We start from the raw sequence: 20,835 nt of genomic DNA, 5'->3' as shown, positions 1-20,835 counted from the left end.
TAACATAGATCTTGACATTGCTCAGACAAATTGGCGACAGACAACACAGGAAAAGTACATTTTGGTTTTGATTTCGTTCTTCTCTTTGACACGATAGTATAGACGAACTCATTTTGTTCATGCATCGTGATTAGCAGTTATCAAAATGTTGGCACTGAATCATATTTGACAGTACTCGGTATTGACTCTTAGTACTATGATATTTTTACGGAAAGTGTCACCTTAATGTTCTACGTCACTGCCATAAAAAAGTCTCGTGTTTCTCAACTCTGTCTCTATATCAAGTCACGTTTCTTGATTCCATCCACTTAGAAACTCATTTGTCTTGTTTGTACCCTACCCTAATACACATAATATGTTCCAGTATGATCGATGATTACTTCTGTACTTTAAACGTAATCTAGTAAATGCTAAATAATTGTTTATATGTACTCGATTGAATAAATACAAAATGTTAATTTCTATTTCGTATACAAGCTTTGATCTGCCGTAATCCTATTGGTTCTTGTGTTACTTGGGTCACGCTTTTCTCATTGATAAGAAAATGATTGCGATAAATATTAACAGAGAGTAAGCGGTGTGAGTAATGCATTGTTCGCTCTCTATTATTGTTTTTTTCTAACCAATAATGATGACATTCATAATCAGGGAGAGTTAATTTAACAACCTGAATTGTGAAGCCCAACTAAAATGTGTTAGTTTTATTGGCCATTAGTTTTAGCCGCATTGCGTGGGATCATTGTGAAATTATCGCTAATCAAAATTAAATCCAGTAAAATTCTCTTAAAACCAAATATTTATTTTTCTTAGACTTTTGATAATACAAATTGAAATTCACTCTTCATTTTATTAACACGTGGTCTCTCTCTTTCCGCCTACTCTTACCATATTAATAGCACAATAAGCTGATAAACATTATCAGCAGAACCGATATCAACTAATATAATTTGTTGCCTAGCCTGTTGCCTGTTTGAATATAAGCCCATATGTTTTGACGAATTTCATAAGTCTCTTTTTACCTGTGGTCAGATTCAGTTCACACGCTCTTCCAATCCGCAATTCTCTTATATGTACAGTAAATTCCAAAGGACTATACAAATAGATCGATAAATTGCGCTATGACCGCGTCGAACGGTAATGTCGTCAAGGACGACGACAATCGATTGTCACAATATAAATCGAATATCGTTTTGGGTGAATCCTTCGCAGCAAACGATAAAGAACGCAAAAGCTTGTGAGTTGAAAAATTGGATATCAGTTTGTGTTTTGCATAATTAATTTTAATTAAATTAGTTTAATTCAATTGAAAGAAAATATTTCTTTAATAAGAACTAACCATTTTTTACCAAATCATCAAATTGATAAGAATTATTGAAAACGATTAAATGTGTTTCATCGCGTGTTATTAGTGATTATATTACTCAAGATTTAATGATTTAATAGACTACATTAAAAAGTTAACATTTTTTATTCAATTAAGGATTGAAATTATTTAAAGGATATGCTCAACTTAAGATTAGAAAGTGCTCACACGTGCATTTGGTTCAAGTTTGGCTGTACCAAGGAAACCATTTAAAATATTTGTCTGGAATATTGATAACAATTATCAAATTATTGTGATTTGTAAAAAGAATTCTAGGAATTTACGTTATTTTAATTAACAGACAATACACAAAATTTATTTTTTTTTGTTATTAAAGTGCACGCATAAATATCAGTCAAGTAATGAATAATATTTCAAAGCAATTTTGTAAAGTAATTCAATTTTTAAGTTGTCCATAATAAGGAAAGTTTCATCATTATAATGTTCCGATCATTTACAATCGTAATTGTGATATAATTAGCCCTATCTTCAATTGTGCACTACCAATGATATGATTTATTATCAGGTTTAGAGCCATAAAACTTAAAAATAAATAATAATGATGCAATCTAGTATTATTTATGGAAAATTTTGTATTTAATATAATTGTAACTTCAAATTAAATTGTAGAATACTATAAAATAGACAGAAAAACTACAAATTAAGAAAAACAATATTAAAATTAAACAGAGAAATGTTAGCATTCATAATGTAGTACTCATAACTTGAAGATCTTAAAGGAAAAATGCGATTGCGCTTTATAATCGTAAATACTTCAATGAATAACAATACGTATGAGCAAAAAATATAAATATTGACTATGTAATCTTACTATACTTATATATGATAAGCTAATAAGTAAATGAATTAACTAATAGCCAGACAGATAATAATTGAGAGGTCTACCAGAAGCTAATGTAATCATGACTGAGCGATTTCGCGTCGTGTGACTGGTCTCGGTATCAAATAGTACCATTATCATAGCGAGCTTCAGAAAGTCGGAATTCGAAATCATAAAATTTACTGCACCAATCAAAATTATAACAAAGAAACGAACGCATATCTTTTGGCGCTTATAACGCGTGAATTTATATAAATTGACTAAGCGTGATCTATTGATACGTTAACGCGTCCATTAAAAAATGTGATCCTATGACGACGTTGATATGAATTATTGATATACATAATCTCATATACTATAAGCGTAGCGTAGTTTCTTTAACGATTTTACGTAAACTCAAGAGGCCTTGAATGGGCCCCGGGTTGGCGATAAACAAACCGATGACTAGTTAAATTGCCCATATATAATGTTCAATGGTTTTGAATGATATTCATAAAAGGCGCGTGCTTCAATATCTTTTTTATTCTTCAGTGAACCCAATAAGTCGAAGAAGAAGAAATCCAAGCATGACAACGCTGAAGACACTGAGGAAGACGATGGCAGACCCAAGGAAGATATTAAGCCTGTTAGTTTCTTTTCGATGTTCCGATATGCCACAACGAAGGATCGTATACTTTATTTTATTGGATTTGTCGGTGCTATCGCCACGGGTCTAACGACGCCAGCGAACAGTTTGATCTTTGGTGATCTCACAAACGTATGTTTAATATAGTATGACTTTAGAAAAATTGAATATTAATAGTGCAACTTACCTTTAGGATATGATTAACTTGAGTGGTTTACAAGAAGAAGGAACCAGGTATCAGAGAGACGACCCTGGTTCTAATGCCTTACTCGATGCCGTGCAGCAATTCTCACTGAACAATACATATATTGGTATTGTGATGCTCGTCTGCAGTTACCTCTCCGTCACATGCTTCAATTATGCTGCCCACTCTCAAATTATGTCCATTCGCTCCAAGTTCTTCAAGTCTGTGCTGCATCAGGATATGAGCTGGTATGATTTCCATCAGAGCGGTGAAGTCGCCAGTCGCATGAACGAGTAAGTGTTTGCACTAAATTCAAAGACTAATTCGGAGATTAAATACAATTCTCCCTCTTCTTTTCCTATGCAGAGATCTGTCGAAAATGGAGGATGGCCTGGGTGAAAAAGTTGTGATCTTTGTGCATTTTATGGTCGCATTCCTCGGCTCCATTGTCTTGGCCTTCGTCAAGGGCTGGCAGTTATCTTTGGTGTGTTTGACCAGTATGCCTGTGACCTTCATTGCCATGGGCTTTGTGGCCATTGCCACATCCAAGCTAGCCAAGCAGGAGGTGAACATTTATGCCAGTGCCGCTGTCGTCGCTGAAGAGGCGCTCTCTGGAGTGCGGACAGTGAAAGCATTTGAAGGCGAAGCCAAAGAGGTGTCTGCTTACAAATCAAAAGTGATTGCAGCTAAGCTGCTGAACATTAAGCGCAACATGTTCTCGGGCATTGGATTTGGCCTGCTCTGGTTCTTCATATATGCTTCATATGCCTTAGCCTTTTGGTATGGCGTTGGCTTGGTCATCAAGGGTCGTAAAGACCCTTATTATGAAAACTATGACCCTGGCACCATGATCACTGTCTTCTTCTCCATCATGATGGGCTCAATGAACATAGGCATGGCCTCGCCCTATATCGAAGCATTTGGCATTGCCAAAGGTGCTTGCGCTAAGGTCTTCCACATCATTGAACAAGAGCCAACCATTAATCCCCTCGAGCCACGTGGCAAGCGATTGAATGAACCCCTGACCAAAATTGAATTCCGCGATGTTGAGTTCCAATATCCCACGCGCAAGGAAATTCCCATTCTGCAAAAGCTGAATCTGACGATTCATCGTGGCGAAACTGTCGCCTTGGTGGGACCCTCGGGTTGTGGCAAGTCCACGTGCATCCAGCTGTTGCAGCGTTACTATGATCCCCAGGGCGGAGACCTCTTCTTCAACGGCCACAACATCAAGGACATAAACATCAATTGGCTGCGCTCGCGCATCGGTGTCGTCGGACAGGAGCCCGTGCTCTTTGGCCAGTCGATCTACGAGAACATTCGCTATGGTCGTGAAGATGCTACCAGGGAAGACATCGAGGCAGCGGCTGCTGCTGCCAATGCTGCCGTCTTCATCAAGAAATTGCCCAAGGGCTACGATACGTTGGTGGGCGAACGAGGTGCTCAGTTGTCCGGCGGACAGAAGCAACGTATTGCCATTGCTCGGGCTTTGATTCGTGATCCGGAAATTCTGCTCCTCGATGAGGCTACCTCCGCTCTGGACACAGCTAGTGAGGCCAAGGTGCAGGCTGCATTGGAGAAAGTTAGCAAGGGACGCACCACTATTATTGTGGCCCATCGTCTATCGACTGTGCGACGTGCCGATAAGATTGTGGTGATCAACAGTGGACAAATTGTCGAAGCCGGAACTCATCAGGAGCTGATGATGCTCAAGAATCACTACTTCAATCTGGTGACCACACAGATGGGTGACGATGATGGCAGTGTGTTGAGTCCCACCGGAGATATCTACAAGAACTTTGACATTAAGGATGAAGATGATCAAGAGATTAAGATCTTGCACGAGGAAGAGGAGGAAGAAGAGCAAGCGATCGATAAGAAGAAAAAGAAGGAGAAGGAACCATCGCCTATGATGGGTGTGATTCGGATGAATAAACCCGAATGGCTTCAAATCACTATTGGCTGCATCAGTTCCATTATCATGGGTTTTGCTATGCCCTTATTTGCTCAGCTTTTCGGCAGCATCCTTCAGGTGTTGCAGTCCCCGGTAGATGAATACGTTCGCGAAAATACCAATCAATACAGTTTGTACTTCGTGATCGTTGGCATTGTTGTCGGTATCGCCACATTCATGCAGATCTATCAGTTTGGAATTGCGGGCGAACGTCTAACGGAACGCTTGAGAGGACTGATGTTTGAGGCGATGTTGAATCAGGAGGTTGCCTGGTTCGATGACCGTGCTAATGGTACCGGCAGTCTTTGCGCTCGCTTATCTGGAGATGCCGCCGCTGTTCAGGGCGTAAGTATCCCACCAGCAATTTACCAATCAAAGTCTGCCTAACGCCAATTTGTTGATTCACATAAGTTTACAACCTCTTAACAATTGTCCAAATACTTTGCCACTTGGGCGATAAGTGTTTTGCGCTGATAATTTGCCCATTATCAATCTATATATATTGCAGCTCGTAGCTGACATGACCGATAGCCAATAGTACATGGGGCAGATAAGCAAACGCTAATCAGACTTTTGTTGTTGGCTGCAACTCGTGAATTAGAAATTGCTTAGTAAACATTTGATGAATTTTTACAGGCGACAGGTCAGCGCATTGGCAGCATTATCCAATCGATTTCCACGATCGTCTTGGGCGTCGCCTTAGCCATGTACTACGAGTGGAGCTTGGGACTTGTGGCCATTGCCTTTATGCCCTTCATTCTCATATCGTTTTATTTGCAACGTACTGTGATGGCTCAAGAGAACATGGGCAATGCCAAGATCATGGAGAACACCACCAAACTAGCCGTCGAAGTGGTGTCCAATATACGCACGGTCGTTTCATTGGGTCGTGAAGATATGTTCCACAAGAACTACATTGACATGCTAACCCCTGCGGTTGAGGTAAGTTATCCCTATGATGTTCTCCTGCTTTTACTCATATTTGCCATGATTCCTTTTGTAGAAATCCAAGAAGAATACCCACTATCGTGGCATTGTCTATGGTCTGGCTAGATCTATGATGTTCTTCGCCTACGCAGCTTGCATGTACTATGGTGGTTGGTGTGTGGTCAATCGTGGCATGCTCTTTGGTGACGTCTTCAAGTGAGTTGAACAATGACATCCATAATTTCTGCATCAACTGCAACTTTCCTTCATCTACAGAGTTTCCCAGGCTCTGATCATGGGCACTGCATCGATTGCTAGCGCCTTGGCCTTTGCACCCAACATGCAAAAGGGTGTCTCTGCTGCGGCAACCATTCTGCAGTTCCTTGAGCGTAAACCTCTCATTAGCGACAAACCGGATGTCTCCAGGGAACCTTGGCACTCCAATGGAAACGTGCTCTTCGATAAGGTTGAGTTCAGCTATCCTACGCGACAGGAGATCCAGGTGCTTAAGGGTCTGATACTTGCGGTTCAAAATGGCCAAAAGGTGGCCCTGGTGGGTCCCTCGGGTTGCGGCAAATCCACTTGTATTCAGCTGGTGCAGCGATTCTACGATGCCGACGTTGGTTCAGTGCAGATCGATGAGCACGATCTCCGCGATTTGGCCATATCTAATCTGCGCATGCAATTGGGAATTGTGTCACAGGAACCGATTTTGTTTGATCGCACCATTCGCGAGAATATTGCATATGGTGATAACTCCAGAATTGTGACGGATCAGGAGGTTATTGCGTCGGCAAAGAAATCAAATATTCATCAATTCATTGCATCCTTACCCCCTGGTAAGTAACATTGGACTCATGGATTTATTTGGCCAGTTAATTTAACTTATCGTTCATTGATTTCTTTTAGGGCTACGAAACACGCATGGGTGAGAAGGGCACACAGTTGTCCGGCGGACAGAAGCAACGTATTGCCATTGCTCGCGCACTTATCCGTAATCCTAAAATCCTTCTGCTTGACGAGGCTACTTCAGCCTTGGACGCCGAAAGTGAAAAGGTAAATCAAAGGGTTTTAACTAGCTTTAAATAAGTTGCTTAATATATTGTTGTCTTTTCAAACAGATCGTTCAAGAGGCCTTGGATGCTGCCGCTGAAGGACGGACCACCATTAGCATAGCCCACAGATTGTCCACCGTCGTCGACTCGGATGTCATCTATGTGTTCGAGAACGGTGTCGTCTGTGAGAGAGCGGCAGCCACAAGGAGCTACTCCAGAATCGTGGTCTCTACTACACATTGTACAAATTGCAATCTGGCGCTGCGTAAATACTCGTCGTCTAGTCAAAACCTTTAGGCTTATTCGGAGCTTCGATCAATGTTAAACTAGTATTACTATCATATAATAAGTGACAATCCATAGGCATTTATATAAGCGTAGATCGTTAAGAACATTAGTAGTATTTAAGACCAAAGTCAAACGAACTGTTAATACATCAAGTTATGAATAAATAACAAAATTGAAACCAATATATAACAACATTATTAAATTTACAATTCAATATAATGCATAACAAGGAAGTCACGCGATTTATACACTATAATTAAGTACCTAATTGCTTGCCTGGAGTAAAATTGATAAGATTAATTGACAAACACACTCAATCCATGAAAAGAATTGTTTGTTCAGTTTGTAAATAATATTATGGTTCACGTATGTTTTAAGTTTACACAATCTAAACTTATCTACACTAGAAATCGTTGAACCCCGTCCTATGTTTTGGTTTGAGTTGTTATTTTATATAGATAAAAAAGTTTCAACATTCCAACTAGTGTAAAATAATATGTGTAGCTTTAGCTAGTCTTTTGATTGATCTCTTCATAGTGACTGAGCTTCAGTTAGTTACTTCTCTTGTGGTAGTGGTGGCTGAGACTCTTGGCCGCGAATCTACGGTTTTTAGAGGGGATTTTATAATTTTGTGCCGATAGAAAAACTGGGCTCTCCGCCTCCATATACATATTATATGTATGTATATCGGGAGCAGAAGGTACAGTTAAAGATAATGTAATGCAGTAACAGCTTCTGCCAGCAACGCTGCTTCCACCGGCAGCATTGAATGCTCTTTGGCATTGTTAATGCTCGCCTACATTTCGATCGGCTAATTGCATTATAAGTATTTTGACACTTCTTGAATTCGTGTCGGTGGCGAAGCTTGGTCAATTGTTTGAAGTCACAGCCAAACTTTAAGTGCTTAGTAACATATACGAACGTACAAATATGTATGTATATACTTCAACAATAAAGCATTTAATTTGATCTTTAATAACATATACGATACTATTTGCGCATGCAAGCTACTAAAAAACCTTAGTAACACAAATAGAGTATATGTATGTTTATTCTTGAAGTGTGCCGAGAAAGTTTAGTTTTAATTGAAAATGGCTAGCGGGTATCTCGCAGTCGAGCACACTATAGATTTTTTACTTTTTTCTTGGCAACCTTTTTGAGACATTATATGGATACAGCTTTCCAAACAACAATATGTCTTATCCTTTAATAATTACTATAGTTAGAACTACGATAAAAATGAGGATATTTGTAATATATATATTGATATATTTGATATATTGTAATATTTTAAATTGTTAAATTGTGTTGTGGGCTATGCATCAATAGTTTGTCAGCCAATGAGTCTGGAATGATTACTATATACATATAGAATATGTGTGAGTGATGTGCAATGACTTATCAAAAAATATGTTGATGCGTTTATGAGACAGTCTGATGTATGTGTCGTATACTTAATATGTGCCCAACAAACTCCAAATTGTGACCAATTAATAAAGTGCATATGTACTCAATCAAACTGTAATTACAATTTCATTCACATACAACATCATTCTGTTCTGTAATCCTATTGGTTCTCGTTTCAGGCTATTCTGATTGATAACAAAATGAGTGTGATAAATACCAACGGAAGAGTAAGAAGAGCGTGTAATTTGTGATTCGCTCTTTATTCTTAATTTTCAAAAACAATGATGAAATCCATAATAGCGTTGGGTAAATTGAATTATCAAAATGTTAACGCCCCCAATTCAAATAAACTCTTAAAAATGTTATTAACCCTAAACAACACAAACATACATACTATGTTATATGCATGGTTTTTCAATATAAATTTATGAGTTGTTTTCCTGAATTTTGTTTTCCAGCGGTTCTTTATGCAAAAAGAAGTGCTTTAGATTTTTTTTTATAATTTTATTCCTCTATATTAATAGGGTTTCGAAGTGCTTAAAGTGGAAAACCTGCGGATGCTCACATGCTAATAAAAAATAATAACATGAAAATATAACATAATAATATATAATAATAAAATATATATAAACCGTATAAAAGCAATGTTTTTTTTTTAACTTGCTATAAGAGGCAGTAAAACACTTTTCAAATTATGTTTGATCAAATTTGTGTTAAAAGAGGACATGCTAAGCAACCGCTAAGTATAAAGTTTGAGCTAAGTGTATAATTTCAGCCGCATTGTGTACCTTTATTTATAACATAAATGGTTGTCAATGAAAATAAGTTTTACTAGGATGCTCTTAAGGCGAAGTATTTGTTTATTGTCTCTCTTTTCGTCTACTCTTACCATAATAATAGCACAATAAGCTGATAAACATTATCAGCATGAACCTATATCAACTAATATAACTTGCTTCCTAGCCTGTTTGTTGCCTGTTTGAATAAAAGCCCATATATTTTGACGAATTTCATAAGTCTGCTTCTAACTGTGGTCAGATTCAGTTTGCACGTGCATCCGTCTCGGAATTTCCTTAGACGCGTTAAAAGCCAAAGGATTACAGAAATAGATCAAATAATTTCGCAATGACCGCGTCGTACGGTAATGGCGTCAAGGACGACGACAATGGATTATCACAATATAAATCAAATATCGTTTTGGGCGAATCCTTAGCAGCAAACGACAAGGAAAGCAAAAGCTCGTAAGTTAAAAAGTGCTTTGGTATAATTTAATCTGAAAATATTATTTATATGCTCTACCAAGAAAAGTAAAAACACGAAAAAATGTCATCGAATTGTGAAATTGAAAGTAAAAGCTCGGGAGTTAAAAAGTTTACATGAGTTGATTTGCTATGCTCTTTCAAGAAAAGTAAAACAAACAAATACGTGATTGTATTGCAAGGAATTTCATTAAATATTATATTTATATATTATTATTAGAAACATTTTAATTTTAAAGAATGCTCAATTATTGAGTTCTGCATTTCAAGGTTGACTATCAGCACGAGATCATTTAAAATATTTTTATGGAACCTAAAAATTGATAACCATTATCAAACTTCACGAAATTTTGCATGGGAAACTCAAAATTCAAGGAGTATGTATATGGGTAATTCCATGGCAAAAGTTGACCCGTGCGAGACTTTTTACATAAACTGAAACAATTTTAAAAATAAGTGAATGTTATTCTTAAAGCTCTAGATAAGCACTATATTTAGAGCTAAGATTGATTTTAGGAACTTGATCTGTTTTCCGATAAAATATATAATTTCGTTCATTTTTAGTTTTGCGTACGAATTGGTTAATTTTTGCAATTATCACAACAGAAAACAAAACAGAAAGAAAATTCTAAACTATGCTTAGCTCTAATTAAATTACTTGTCTAGAGCTATCAAAATAACATATTCTTATTTTTAAAATTGTTTCAGTTTATGTTATTTTCAATGTAAAGAGTCTCGTACGGAACAAATTCCGTTTTGGAATTTTCTGTATTAAAGCATATCCTTCCACTTATATTAAAGTATGAAATTAAATCAAATCTTTATATGTAATTTCGTAAACCTGAAATTTTTTAATTTTGTTCAATTTATTTTACATGAAAATAAAAAACGAAATGTGCAAAATTTCAGCCACTAATTTTAAAAAAACAAATGTGTTTATGTTGCAAAATTCACTTATTATTTTCTTTTGAATACTACAGCTAGTGACTGAGAAATACCCACTACTCGATTTCTGTGAATTTCAATCTCAAATAAAAGATTCCGGCTACTGTTTTTCGGCCACCCTTGACATATGCAATTATTTGGGCAACAAACAATTTCTATTATGGTTTTCTTAATAACTTTTTCGTCCTGGCTGGTCTATCTAAAATTCTCATTTGCAGGGCAGAGACTCATAAAAATTTAAATTTAATCTTCCAGATCAATTTCATTTTCAAACACCGTCGTTAGCATGCCGCTCTTGTATGTATTATAATATCCCAACTATAAAGAATTAAAAGTAAGATGTCGATACTATTTTCCTACAATTTTACAATCGTAGCTGCGATATGTAGTAATTTTCCTTATCTTCAATTGATATGAATTATCATCAAGTTTACAGCCAATGACAATTAAAAAAATAATAGTGATGCAACCGGGTATCATTAATGGAAATAGTTGCATTAATAATTGTTGCAGACAATTAGATTCTAACGGACCATAGTATTGCCATATACATACATATCATATGTATGTATGTATGTCATTGAAACCGAAATATGTCATGCACTTTTAAAAAAGAGAGTTTATATTTAGAGTGTAGTACTCGATAAACTTTATAATCGGCAAGACTTGAATGAATAGTAGCTATGTACGTAAACTTACTATCATATATATAGTAAACTAATAGTTATATTAATTAGCTAATAGGAATAAAGATAATAACAGAGAGCTTTATTAGAAGCTTATGTATGTCACCAAATGATACCATTGTCAATGGTGATATAATTTTCTACAGCAATTACTATACAAAAAAAAAAGGAATACATATCTTCATTTATAATATTTGAATAAGTGTGATCCTATCACTTAATTGAAATGCATTAATGATTTGCACAATTCGATATACGTATAGTATTTCAGATAAGCGTATCGTAGTTTCATTTGTGGTAATGCACAAATCTGAGACTGGTTGTGTGGTAAACGAACCGATGTATAGTCAATATATAGAGTCCAATTTTTTGGAATGCTTCAATTTGCATTATTTTTTCAGTGAACCAAAAAAAGTCGAAAAAGAAGTCCAAGAAGAACGCTGAGGAGGAGACTGAAAACGATGGCAAACCCAAAGAAGACATCAAACCAGTTAGTTTCGTCAAGATGTTTCGATATGCCACAACGAAGGATCGTATACTTTATTTTATAGGCTTTCTCGGTGCTATTGCCACGGGTTTAACGACGCCAGCGAACAGTTTGATCTTTGGTGATCTCACAAATGTAAATTTGATTAATACTTATGATCTAAAAATTAAATATTAATAGAAAACCCATTTAGGATATGATTAACTTGAGTGGTCTTCAAGAGCAAGGTACCAGATATAAGAGAGACGATGACAATTCCAATGCCTTACTCGATGCCGTGCAGCAATTCTCACTGAACAATACATATATTGCCATTGTGATGCTTGTCTGCAGTTACATCTCTGTTACATGCTTCAATTATGCTGCCCACTCTCAAATTATGTCCATTCGATCCAAGTTCTTCAAGTCTGTGCTGCATCAGGATATGAGCTGGTATGATTTCCATCAGAGCGGAGAAGTTGCCAGTCGCATGAACGAGTAAGTAGTGTTTGCCTCATTTTTGCTAAATGTAACTTCTATTAAATTTCTCTTCTCTCCCTTATAATCCCTGCAGAGATCTGTCAAAGATGGAAGATGGTTTGGGTGAAAAAGTTGTGATCTTTATACATTTCTTTGTCGCATTCGTTGGTTCCCTCATTTTGGCCTTCATCAAAGGCTGGCAATTGACTTTGGTTTGTTTGACCAGCCTGCCAATGACATTCATTGCCATGGGCTTTGTGGCCGTTGCCACATCCAAACTGGCCAAGCAGGAGGTGAGCATTTATGCTAGTGCCGCTGTCGTCGCCGAAGAGGCGCTCTCCGGAGTGCGGACAGTGAAGGCATTTGAAGGCGAAGCCAAAGAAGTGTCTGCTTACAAAACTAAAGTGGTTGCAGCTAAGCTGCTGAACATTAAGCGCAACATGTTCTCGGGCATTGGATTTGGCCTGCTCTGGTTTTTCATCTATGCATCGTATGCATTGGCCTTCTGGTACGGTGTTGACTTGGTCATCAAGGGTCGTCACGACCCTTATTATGAAAACTATGATCCTGGCACCATGATCACTGTCTTCTTCTCTGTCATGATGGGCTCCATGAGCATAGGCATGGCCTCGCCCTATATCGAAGCATTTGGCATTGCCAAAGGTGCTTGCGCTAAGGTCTTCCACATCATCGAACAAGAGCCAACCATTAATCCCCTCGAGCCACGTGGCAAGCGATTGAATGAACCCCTGACCAAAATTGAATTCCGCGATGTTGAGTTCCAATATCCCACGCGCAAAGAAATTCCAATTCTGCAGAAGCTTAATCTGACGATTCATCGTGGCGAAACTGTCGCCTTGGTGGGACCCTCGGGTTGTGGAAAGTCCACGTGCATCCAGCTGTTGCAGCGTTACTATGATCCCCAGGGCGGAGACCTCTTCTTCAACGGCCACAACATCAAGGACATAAACATCAATTGGCTGCGCTCGCGCATCGGTGTCGTCGGACAGGAGCCCGTGCTCTTTGGCCAGTCGATCTACGAGAACATTCGCTATGGTCGTGAAGATGCTACCAGGGAAGACATCGAGGCAGCGGCTGCTGCTGCCAATGCTGCCGTCTTCATCAAGAAATTGCCCAAAGGCTACGATACGTTGGTGGGCGAACGAGGTGCTCAGTTGTCCGGCGGACAGAAGCAACGTATTGCCATTGCTCGGGCTTTGATTCGTGATCCGGAAATTCTGCTCCTCGATGAGGCTACCTCCGCTCTGGACACAGCTAGTGAGGCCAAGGTGCAGGCTGCGTTGGAGAAAGTCAGCAAGGGACGCACCACCATCATTGTGGCCCATCGTCTATCGACTGTGCGACGTGCCGATAAGATTGTGGTGATCAACAGTGGACAAATTGTTGAGGCAGGAACCCATCAGGAGCTGATGATGCTGAAGAATCACTACTTCAATCTGGTGACCACACAGATGGGTGACGATGACGGCAGTGTGTTGAGTCCCACCGGAGATATCTATAAGAACTTTGACATTAAGGATGAAGACGATCAGGAGATTAAGATCTTGCATGAGGAAGAGGAGGAAGAAAAGGAAACGACTAATAAGAAGAAAAAGAAGGAGAAGGAACCATCGCCCATTAGGCGTGCGATGGGGTTGAATAAACCCGAATGGGTTCAAATCACTATTGCCTGTATCAGCTCTATCATCATGGGCTTTGCCATGCCCGTGTTTGCTCAGCTTTTCGGTAGCATCATTCAGGTGATGCAGTCCCCGGAAGATGATTACGTTCGCGAAAATACCAACATGTATAGCTTGTACTTTGTGATCGCTGGCATTGTTGTCGGCATCGCCACATTTATGCAGATCTATCTGTTTGGCGTTGCCGGCGAATGTCTAACTGAACGCTTGAGAGGACTGTTGTTTGAGGCGATGCTAAAACAGGAGGTTGCCTGGTTCGACGATCGTGCCAATGGCACTGGCAGTCTCTGTGCTCGCTTATCTGGAGATGCTGCAGCCGTACAGGGGGTAAGTTGATTTTAAATTCAGTAACCATCCTCATACAAACTAGAAACTAACAATAATACTACTTCTGAACACTTACATATTTGCAATCAGATAATCAATTCTAAGAAAATAATTTAAAAATCAATTAATATTATATAATATAATAAAGAAGCAGGGCAATATTCTTCAGAAGTGTCTGTCATTCGAACTGCAAATATCTAACTAATGCTTTCATAAACTTTTTCAGGCCACAGGTCAGCGCATTGGTAGCATTATCCAATCAGTTGCCACGATCGTCTTGGGCATCGCCTTGGCCATGTACTACGAATGGAGCTTGGGTTTGGTAGCGATTGCTTTTATGCCTTTTATTCTCGTCTCGTTCTATCTGCAAGACAAGTTAATGGAGCAGGAGAATATGGGCAATGCCAAGATTTTGCAGGATACAACCAAATTGGCCGTTGAAGTGGTGTCCAATATACGCACTGTCGTTTCATTGGGTCGTGAAGATATGTTCCACAGGAATTACGTTGTTATGTTAACACCTGCTGTAGAGGCAAGTCCTGTCTATGGTCTATTTTTCCTGATTTCACTTATGTTTAACATGTTTGGCATTTATAGAAGTCCAAGAGGAACACTCATTTCCGAGGAGTTGTCTATGGTCTGGCCAGATCCATAATGTTCTTTGCCTATACAGCTTGCATGTACTATGGTGGTTGGCGTGTGGTCAATCGTGGCATGCTCTTTGGTGACGTCTTCAAGTGAGTTGAACAAAAACAACCATATCTTCTGCTTCAACTGCAGCTTTCCTTCTTCTGCAGAGTTTCCGAGGCTCTGATCATGGGCACTGCATCGATTGCCAGTGCCTTGGCCTTTGCACCCAACATGCAGAAGGGTGTTACCGCAGCTAAGTCTATTCTAAAGTTCCTTGATCGTAAACCTCTCATTGCCGACAAGCCGGGTGTCTCCATGAAACCATGGCACTCCAATGGCAATGTGCTCTTCGATAAGGCCGAGTTCAGCTATCCCACACGTCAGGAGATTCAAGTGCTCAAGGGCTTGATACTTGCGGTGCGAAATGGTCAAAAGGTTGCCTTGGTGGGTCCCTCAGGTTGTGGCAAATCCACTTGTATTCAGCTACTGCAGCGATTCTACGATGTGGACGCTGGTTCCGTTCAGATCGATGAGCACGATCTCCGTGATTTGGCCATATCTAATCTGCGCATGCAATTGGGAATTGTGTCACAGGAACCGATTCTTTTTGACCGCACCATTCGCGAGAATATTGCATATGGTGATAACTCTAGAATCGTGACGGATCAGGAGGTTATTGCGTCGGCAAAGAAGTCGAACATTCATCAATTCATTGCAGCCTTACCCCTGGTAAGTAAACTTGCATTCATTGGATTTAATTGAACAGTTAACTAAAGTAACTTCTTTCCTTTCTTTCAGGGCTACGAAACACGCATGGGTGAGAAGGGCACACAGTTGTCCGGAGGACAGAAGCAACGTATTGCCATTGCTCGCGCACTTATCCGTAATCCTAAAATCCTTCTGCTCGATGAGGCCACCTCAGCTTTGGACGCCGAAAGTGAAAAGGTAAGTCAAAGGGTTTTAACTAGCTTTAAATAAATTGTTTAATATATTGTTGCCTTCTCAAACAGATCGTTCAAGAAGCCTTGGATACTGCCGCTGAAGGACGGACCACCATTAGCATAGCCCATAGATTGTCCACCGTCATCGACTCGGACGTCATCTATGTGTTCGAGAACGGTGTCGTCTGTGAGAGCGGCAGCCACAAGGAGCTACTTCAGAATCGTGGTCTCTACTACACACTGTATAAATTGCAATCTGGCGCTGCGTAAATACTCGTCGTCTAGTTAAAACTCTTACGCTTATTTGGAACTTCGATCAATGTTAAACTAGTATTATACAATTTACGTTATTAGCACTTAAGACCAAAGTTAAACGACATGCTAAAACATAAAAGTATGAATAAAAAACGAAGATAAGAACTCAAATATATTACAATTATTCAATTCACAATTCAATACAATGCATAACAAAGTTTGCGACACTTTATTATCCACCATAAAGCCGATAAGATAAAATAACAACCACATTCAATTCATAAAAAAAGAGTTTGTTCAGTTTGTAAATAATAGTTTTGTTCACGTATATTTTAAGTTTACATAGTATTATTTATATCGACCTTGAAATTGCGTTTTACCCAGTCAATCTATTGGTTATCCACTGGAAACCAAAGTACAATTTTGCTTAAATTATGACTTTCAATCTGCCAACCGATCCCGGTCCTGTGTTTGGGTTTGGTTCGAGTTGAGCTGCTGCTGTGCTCGTTATTGTACAACTACAGCTAGTTTAAAATAATATGTAAGGTAAAAATAGGGGAAATCTTACAGCAAGCACAACAGAACTTTACCAAAAAATAAAAATAAAATATTTCACATAGGACTTTGCAATCCAGATCTGCAGTTACATTATAAACAATAAAAACTTAATGCAACTGGCAACTGGATCGTTGGTTTCTGGCATCTTGAAGGTCCTTTCCGCTTTTCGTCCTCGCATATTACTACACAATTTGGGTAAATGCTTTTTTTGTTTTTCTTATGTGTGATTAGTTTGTAGGGGGCATTATTTATGATTTTGAAGAATCAGGAATATGATGTGTGTGCTTTATGTTTAACGTAAAACTTAATCGAAATCCAAATGTGATTATTATGAATTAAGGGAAACAACAACTACGTCTATGGTTGCCTAATTTAGTTCTTCTCCTCCTTCTTGGTCTCGCCAGAAGCTTCGCCTGAACTGCTGCTGCTTGAGCTAGCGCCAGAGCTTTCACGTTCAGCAGACATCTACAAGAAAAGAAAAATGTTAAAGCAAATGCATTTGAAATGTCTATTTAGTTGCCTAACCTTCTTGTAGGCCATCTCGAAGAGCTTCAATGAAGCCTGCTGCAGCGCAGAAGTGGCTTTCCTGACCTCCTCTGGATCAGCTGTCTCCTTGTTGGCCAGCAGAGTGCGCAGATCAGCAATTTCGGTTTTCAGTTTCTCGCACTAAAAGTACATAAAGTTGTATTATTAAATAGTTTAGCTAATAACATTGATTAACAATTTACCTCTTCGGCGGGCAGCTGGCTCTTGAATTCCTCCATTTTGGTTTCAGTGTCGTGCACAATGCTCTCGCCCTGGTTAACAATCTCAATCAGTTCACGCTTCTTCTTGTCAGCACTGGCGTATTCCTCGGCCTTCTTGATCATGTTTTCGATTTCATCCTTGCTCAGACCACCGCTGGACTGAATCACAATCTGTTGCTCCTTGCCAGTGCCCTTATCCTTGGCCGACACGTGCACAATACCGTTGGCATCAATGTCGAAGACAACCTCGATTTGGGGAACACCGCGAGGTGCTGGTGGAATTCCGACCAATGTGAAGGAGCCCAGCATTTTGTTATCGTTAGCCATCTCACGCTCGCCCTGGTGCACCTTAATCTCCACCTGGGTCTGGCCATCGCTAGCAGTTGAGAAGACCTGCGACTTCTTGGTGGGAATTGTGGTGTTGCGGGAAATCAAACGGGTGAACACGCCACCCAAAGTCTCAATACCCAGCGACAGAGGAGTGACATCGAGCAGAAGCACATCAGTGACATCACCAGCCAGCACACCACCCTGCACGGCAGCACCGACAGCCACAGCCTCATCGGGATTAACCGAACGCGATGGTTGGCGACCGAACAGATCTTGCACTGTGGACTGCACCTTGGGCATACGAGTCATGCCACCGACCAGCAGGACCTCTCCGATCTCAGACTTGGACACCTCGGCATCAGACAGAGCCTTCTGGCAGGGCTGAATTGTGCGCTTGATGAGGTCACCCACAAGGCTTTCCAGCTTGGAGCGTGTCATCTTCAGATTCATGTGCTGAGGACCAGCGGCATCCATGGTCAGATAAGGCAGATTGATGTCGGTCTGTTGAGAGGAAGACAGCTCGCACTTGGCTTTCTCAGCGGCCTCCTTGAGACGCTGCATGGCAATGTTATCCTTGCGGATATCAATGCCGCTGTCCTTCTTGAATTCAGCCACCAAGAAGTTGACAATAGCATTGTCGAAATCCTCACCGCCCAGCAAAGTGTCACCATTGGTGGACTTTACCTCGAACACGCCCTTCTGGATCTCCAGAATGGAAATATCAAAAGTACCACCACCCAAATCGTAGACAGCAATGCTACAATGCAAATCGAATATGCATTAATATTGATAGAATCTGGAAATATTGCTTTTGCTTACATTTTATCCTCAGTCTTGTCCATGCCGTAGGCCAGAGCAGCGGCTGTGGGCTCGTTGATCACACGCAACACATTCAGGCCAGCAATTTGACCAGCATCCTTGGTAGCCTGACGCTGCGAATCGTTGAAGTAAGCGGGCACAGTAACCACAGCATTCTTGACGGGCGTGTTCAAGTAAGCCTCAGCGGTCTCCTTCATTTTGATGAGCACAAAGGCACCGATCTGCGATGGCGAGTAGACTTTGCCATCTGTGGCCGAAACCCAAGCATCACCGTTAGACGCCTTCACCACTTTGTATGACAGGTTTGTGATATCTTTCTTCACCTCGGGATCATCGAAGCGGCGACCAATCAAACGCTTTGTGGCATAGAAAGTGTTGGCCGAATTGGTGACAGCCTGACGCTTTGCCGGCATGCCAACCAAACGTTCGCCATCCTTGGTGAATGCCACATGAGAAGGTGTTGTGCGTGCACCCTCCGCATTCTCAATCACCTTAGCCTGCTTGCCCTCCATGACGGCCACGCAGGAGTTGGTAGTACCCAAATCGATACCGATGACAGCACCCTTAACCTCGCCAGATCTATTAGAGAGTAGCAACAAGATAGAGAGAGAGACAATACATATTAAGTACCAAGTTCGAGAGACTCGCGCAAAATTGATAAGCAAGCCGTGCCGGCAACAGGCCAAAAGATAAGCAGAGCCTCAGCAATAGCTAAAGTAGGGATATGTAATAACAGTACTGTGAATAACGGCTATATGCGAATTTACTCCTAGAACATATACTAGATATTAGAAAAGTATTAAGTTATTGCTGTCTTGAATTTTATGCTTACTTTATAGATGGAATATTATCGGATAAATATGAATTTTAATTAAGAAAACACACCGAGAATTCTTTCTGCACAACCATATTTGCATATAATTAGTCAATACGGTATTGCCGTTGATACTAAAGTTCAGAAAAAACTAAATGTTCATTTCACTGCAACTTATTTATAATTATAAATGTTTATAAGAACATAACTGCGTCGGAAAGTACCAAGTACTTAAAAGAAAGTTTGTGAATTGACATTATATAACACCAATAAAATTTGTAGATAAGCGCACAATTATAGTATTGGAAAGTAATTGTAATAAATGAATGGCTAGAAGTTTCCATATTTGAATGCACATGCATGTACACAACTTCGACTCACCCACATACACTCTCCTATGCACACATACTTACAGTTACTACCCGGTGAAGGTGTGTAATGAACTTTCTATTGACATTAGACAGACTGATGCAAGTTCGTTGCTAATAGAGCAATTCATATTGTATACTTATTGTATGAAACATGGTCTATTACATAAGCATTGTCTACTGTTTGATCTTCAATGAGCCGCATTGCGATGCGGCACATTTTAAAACATTTATGTAAATGCAAAATACAAGAAATGTCAAAGTTCACTTACTTGTAGCGCAGACCAGACAATCCATTGCAGGCTGCAGGCAGGCTCTGTAATTGATAAATAAAATTTAATAATGTTAGTTTATTCACGAAACATTAACAAGAACATGGAAACAATGCCGCGCGGCGGAGTATTATGTAAAGGTTTCATTTCTTTAATACTTACGCGGAATATGCTAGAAGCAGCGGGCACATTCGATGGCACTGCATAACTGGCCTGGCGTGCAAGACGCGGTAAGAATTTGGGAACGCGCAGCATTTTGGATTTTTAAATTGTTGTAATCTGTCACACTTGCACAAAATTATCAATTAACAACAGCTGCACACTGCACCGCTTTTCGAAGCGAAAATTTCGTCAGAACAAACGAACAACGAGCACGTTTCCCTTGCGAGGGCTGGAAGAGATAGAAAAGAGTGATGTTAAAAGGCAATTGATTTATCGATGTTATGAAATATATCGTCAATGCTCAAATGGAAATGAAACACGCAACGTTGCATTCAATAACACGGACAGAGCTGTCAACGTTCTTCAAGTGGCAAGCGTATTCGTGATTTCTTTAAATTGTTGTACAAAAGCTGCGCGGGATTTAGTTAAAAGT

General features: G+C 39.7%; 3 protein-coding genes across 4 annotated transcripts; 2 read left to right on the top strand and 1 right to left on the bottom strand.

Moving 5' to 3' along the window:
• Nucleotides 1-1,011: 1,011 nt before the first annotated feature.
• On the top strand, nt 1,012-7,439 carry LOC133842857 (ATP-dependent translocase ABCB1-like). The gene is given in 10 exon segments (XM_062276133.1): nt 1,012-1,234; nt 2,736-2,961; nt 3,023-3,306; nt 3,380-5,312; nt 5,604-5,909; nt 5,971-6,110; nt 6,171-6,730; nt 6,802-6,950; nt 7,016-7,135; nt 7,138-7,439. Coding segments are annotated over 10 exon segments (3,915 nt in total). The 5' UTR covers nt 1,012-1,118; the 3' UTR covers nt 7,219-7,439.
• Nucleotides 7,440-9,674: 2,235 nt separating this feature from the next.
• On the top strand, nt 9,675-16,858 carry LOC133845758 (ATP-dependent translocase ABCB1-like). Its single transcript, XM_062280317.1, has 10 exons — nt 9,675-9,885; nt 11,798-11,853; nt 11,936-12,156; nt 12,215-12,498; nt 12,575-14,507; nt 14,734-15,048; nt 15,114-15,244; nt 15,305-15,866; nt 15,936-16,082; nt 16,148-16,858. Exons 1-10 carry the CDS (start codon nt 9,770-9,772, stop codon nt 16,346-16,348), a joined length of 3,966 nt encoding a protein of 1,321 aa, XP_062136301.1. The 5' UTR covers nt 9,675-9,769; the 3' UTR covers nt 16,349-16,858.
• Nucleotides 16,626-20,826, bottom strand: LOC133845323 (heat shock 70 kDa protein cognate 5). 2 transcript variants are annotated; one of them, XR_009894735.1, is made up of 7 exons: nt 20,403-20,824; nt 20,241-20,284; nt 18,787-19,365; nt 17,620-18,724; nt 17,417-17,557; nt 16,924-17,356; nt 16,626-16,857 (listed from the first exon to the last, which is right to left on the bottom strand). XR_009894735.1 is itself a non-coding variant. In XM_062279755.1 (6 exons), exons 1-6 carry the CDS (start codon nt 20,493-20,495, stop codon nt 17,264-17,266), a joined length of 2,055 nt encoding a protein of 684 aa, XP_062135739.1. In that variant the 5' UTR covers nt 20,496-20,826; the 3' UTR covers nt 16,626-17,263. The 2 variants fall into 2 exon arrangements, 1 of the variants encoding a protein (XP_062135739.1); XM_062279755.1 differs by having other exon boundaries at nt 16,626-17,356; nt 20,403-20,826.
• Nucleotides 20,827-20,835: the final 9 nt, after the last annotated feature.

Source organism: Drosophila sulfurigaster, chromosome 3 (genome assembly GCF_023558435.1).
Source record: "Drosophila sulfurigaster albostrigata strain 15112-1811.04 chromosome 3, ASM2355843v2, whole genome shotgun sequence".
Classification (NCBI taxonomy): Eukaryota; Metazoa; Arthropoda; class Insecta; order Diptera; family Drosophilidae; genus Drosophila; species Drosophila sulfurigaster.
The sequence above is the reverse complement of the archived record's forward strand: the minus strand, read 5'-3'. Positions and strand labels throughout refer to the sequence as shown.

Excerpts from the sequence above, each read along its gene's own strand:
- LOC133845323 (XM_062279755.1), bottom strand. The coding sequence starts at position 20,495 with ATGCTGCGCGTTCCCAAATTCTTACCGCGTCTTGCACGCCAGGCCAGT. Across the intron at positions 20,285-20,402 it reads CTGCTTCTAGCATATTCCGC|AGCCTGCCTGCAGCCTGCAA; the intron begins GTAAGTATTAAA and ends TATCAATTACAG. Across the intron at positions 17,357-17,416 it reads TCGAGATGGCCTACAAGAAG|ATGTCTGCTGAACGTGAAAG; the intron begins GTTAGGCAACTA and ends CTTTTCTTGTAG.
- LOC133845758 (XM_062280317.1), top strand. The coding sequence starts at position 9,770 with ATGACCGCGTCGTACGGTAATGGCGTCAAGGACGACGACAATGGATTA. Across the intron at positions 12,157-12,214 it reads TCTTTGGTGATCTCACAAAT|GATATGATTAACTTGAGTGG; the intron begins GTAAATTTGATT and ends AAACCCATTTAG. Across the intron at positions 16,083-16,147 it reads TGGACGCCGAAAGTGAAAAG|ATCGTTCAAGAAGCCTTGGA; the intron begins GTAAGTCAAAGG and ends CTTCTCAAACAG.